The following is a 2,047-nucleotide window of genomic DNA, read 5'->3' as shown; positions in this document are numbered from 1 at the left end:
CCAAGTCAAGAAAGTTTGACCGCGCTACTAGAGATATTATACGCGACAGGGAAAGTAGCCGTTTTCAGGTAGTTGTAGGCAGACAGCCACAAATGACGGAAGAAAACGGATTGCATGTGTGTGTGTTGGGGCATGAAAGCAGACCAAGTTGAAAAAAAAAATCATCAAAATCAGTTAAGTTTAGCCGGAGATATTTGACTTTAAAAAACGTCAAATTTTTCATCATTTTCTGCTGCTGCTGCTGCTTCTGCTTTCAAAATCGGTTAAGTTTAGCCGGAGATATTTGACTTTGAAAAACGTCAAATTTTTCATCATTTTCTGCTGCTGCTGCCCGCTTCTGCTTCTTCTTTGACGCTGACCGCTCTACAGCCTAAACCACTGGACCGATTTTGATGGTTGATGGCTCATTTTTTTTCTCGTGAGTGGTAGGTGTGCCTTTTCATAAAATGAAATATATCAACATTATCAACTCTTTCAAGTCTGGGAAATTTCAAATTTATGTATTACCATAACGAACCATTAAAACTGAACAGATATCATTTCTGATTTCAATAGACAATTGAGGACGGTGATAAAGGGCGTATTTGGCCTTTTCTGTTTTTCTCCTAAAATGCCGGGTTTTACCTGATGAGGATGCATTGGATAGGGCCCGGGAAACCATTTCCAGTGTCTCTTGCTGGTTTTCCGCTAATAGGTTGACCCTCAATGCCGACAAGACTTTTATCGTCAACATTGTTTGAGAATTTGACCACAATAATGATAGTAGTAGCCTACTGCTGGATTAAAGGGACTCTTTAGTTCTATTCGAGCATAAATAAGCACTACAAGAAGTAGGAAGATGTGAAATTCCATCATCTGGATCATTAGGCGATCTTGCGCCCAATCGTGGAACCAAACTCACGCAGTTTTGACCCAGGTGGATGGCACCCATTGGGGTTCCCTCTCGAGGTTGTTCACTTGTTCGATGATCTTCTGGTATGAAGATTCGTTATCCTGGTTGATGATGACCATGTCGAAATATTTGCCGTACTTCTCTTCCATCTCACGAGCCTTCTCAATTGTGTCCTTCAGATCCTCATCCTGGGGAACGGAAAGAAATTTACATCAACTGTTACATCCTTAAGAATAATAGGTAATACCTTAAAATATTCAGGGCAGGCCAGCCTAGTTAGCTTGGTTGGTAGCGCGTCTGCCTTATAAGCGCTAGGCCGTGGGTTCGATTCCCGCCCGGGGCGGATTTTATTCTAAACAGGTAAGGTTCGTTCTCGGAAAGGCTGGCTTTCTCCTATCCTGTCTTCCTTCTCTCTTCTTTTTCGGGATGATAAGACCTTGGCAGTTACAGTTCCCTCTATTAAACTTTTTTATTTATTTATTTATTTTAGTACGTCTATTCCATTCAAGTTACCTTGAAGTTATCGCCCCTGCGGATTCGTTTCTGCTTCAACAATTCAAACGGAGGAGGCGCCACAAATATCACAAATGGTTTCAAGTCAGAACTCCGCAGGATTTTCAATGATTGAGGATGAAGATTGAGTACGCAGATTTTGCCTGCGTTGACCACTGTTCGAATTGCGTCCAGTGATGTACCTGTGAGAGAGGAAAGAAGAAGATGTCAGTAAGCATCTACTCGGACAATGAAAATCGACAAAATCTCTTTTCCTGTGAAGAACGACACTTTTACCTCCAAAATCATCTACGCTTTCATATCGCTTTCCACCTACTGATTCTAAGGTCCGCCGATTTAAGTTTGAGAGTTACCTAGGTAGTTTCGGTCAATTTCATTTGAACTGAGGATCTGGTAATAAATTGAAAATTTCATTTAGAAGGTCACCGAGATCACTGAGATGTATAAATATTAATATTTTTACCTATCACCAGACTGAACAAAGGTGAACATACCTACCACTTCCCTTTTACTACACTAGTTGTATTCTCCTTTCGGAATTTCCCCTTTTCTCAAGTTTGTTTCCCCTTTTTTCCTAGCACAGGCGCTCTAACGCGAAAGGAGGGGAAACAAGCTTCACAAGAGGGAAAATTGCAAAGAAAA

At 41.1% G+C, this 2,047-nt stretch overlaps 1 protein-coding gene across 1 annotated transcript; it reads right to left on the bottom strand.

Annotated features, from left to right (window-relative positions):
* Positions 1 to 723: 723 nt before the first annotated feature.
* LOC103510358 (MAGUK p55 subfamily member 5) lies at positions 724 to 1,587 on the bottom strand (the record flags this gene model as incomplete). The annotated part of the gene is given in 2 exon segments (XM_008475011.3): positions 724 to 1,080; positions 1,406 to 1,587. Coding segments are annotated over 2 exon segments (365 nt in total), but the record flags the coding sequence as incomplete, so codon positions are not given.
* Between the last annotated feature and the right edge of the window lie 460 nt (positions 1,588 to 2,047).

The sequence above is a fragment of the Diaphorina citri genome, unplaced genomic scaffold (genome assembly GCF_000475195.1).
Source record: "Diaphorina citri unplaced genomic scaffold, Diaci psyllid genome assembly version 1.1 scaffold590, whole genome shotgun sequence".
Taxonomy (NCBI): domain Eukaryota; kingdom Metazoa; phylum Arthropoda; class Insecta; order Hemiptera; family Psyllidae; genus Diaphorina; species Diaphorina citri.
The sequence above is the reverse complement of the archived record's forward strand: the minus strand, read 5'-3'. Positions and strand labels throughout refer to the sequence as shown.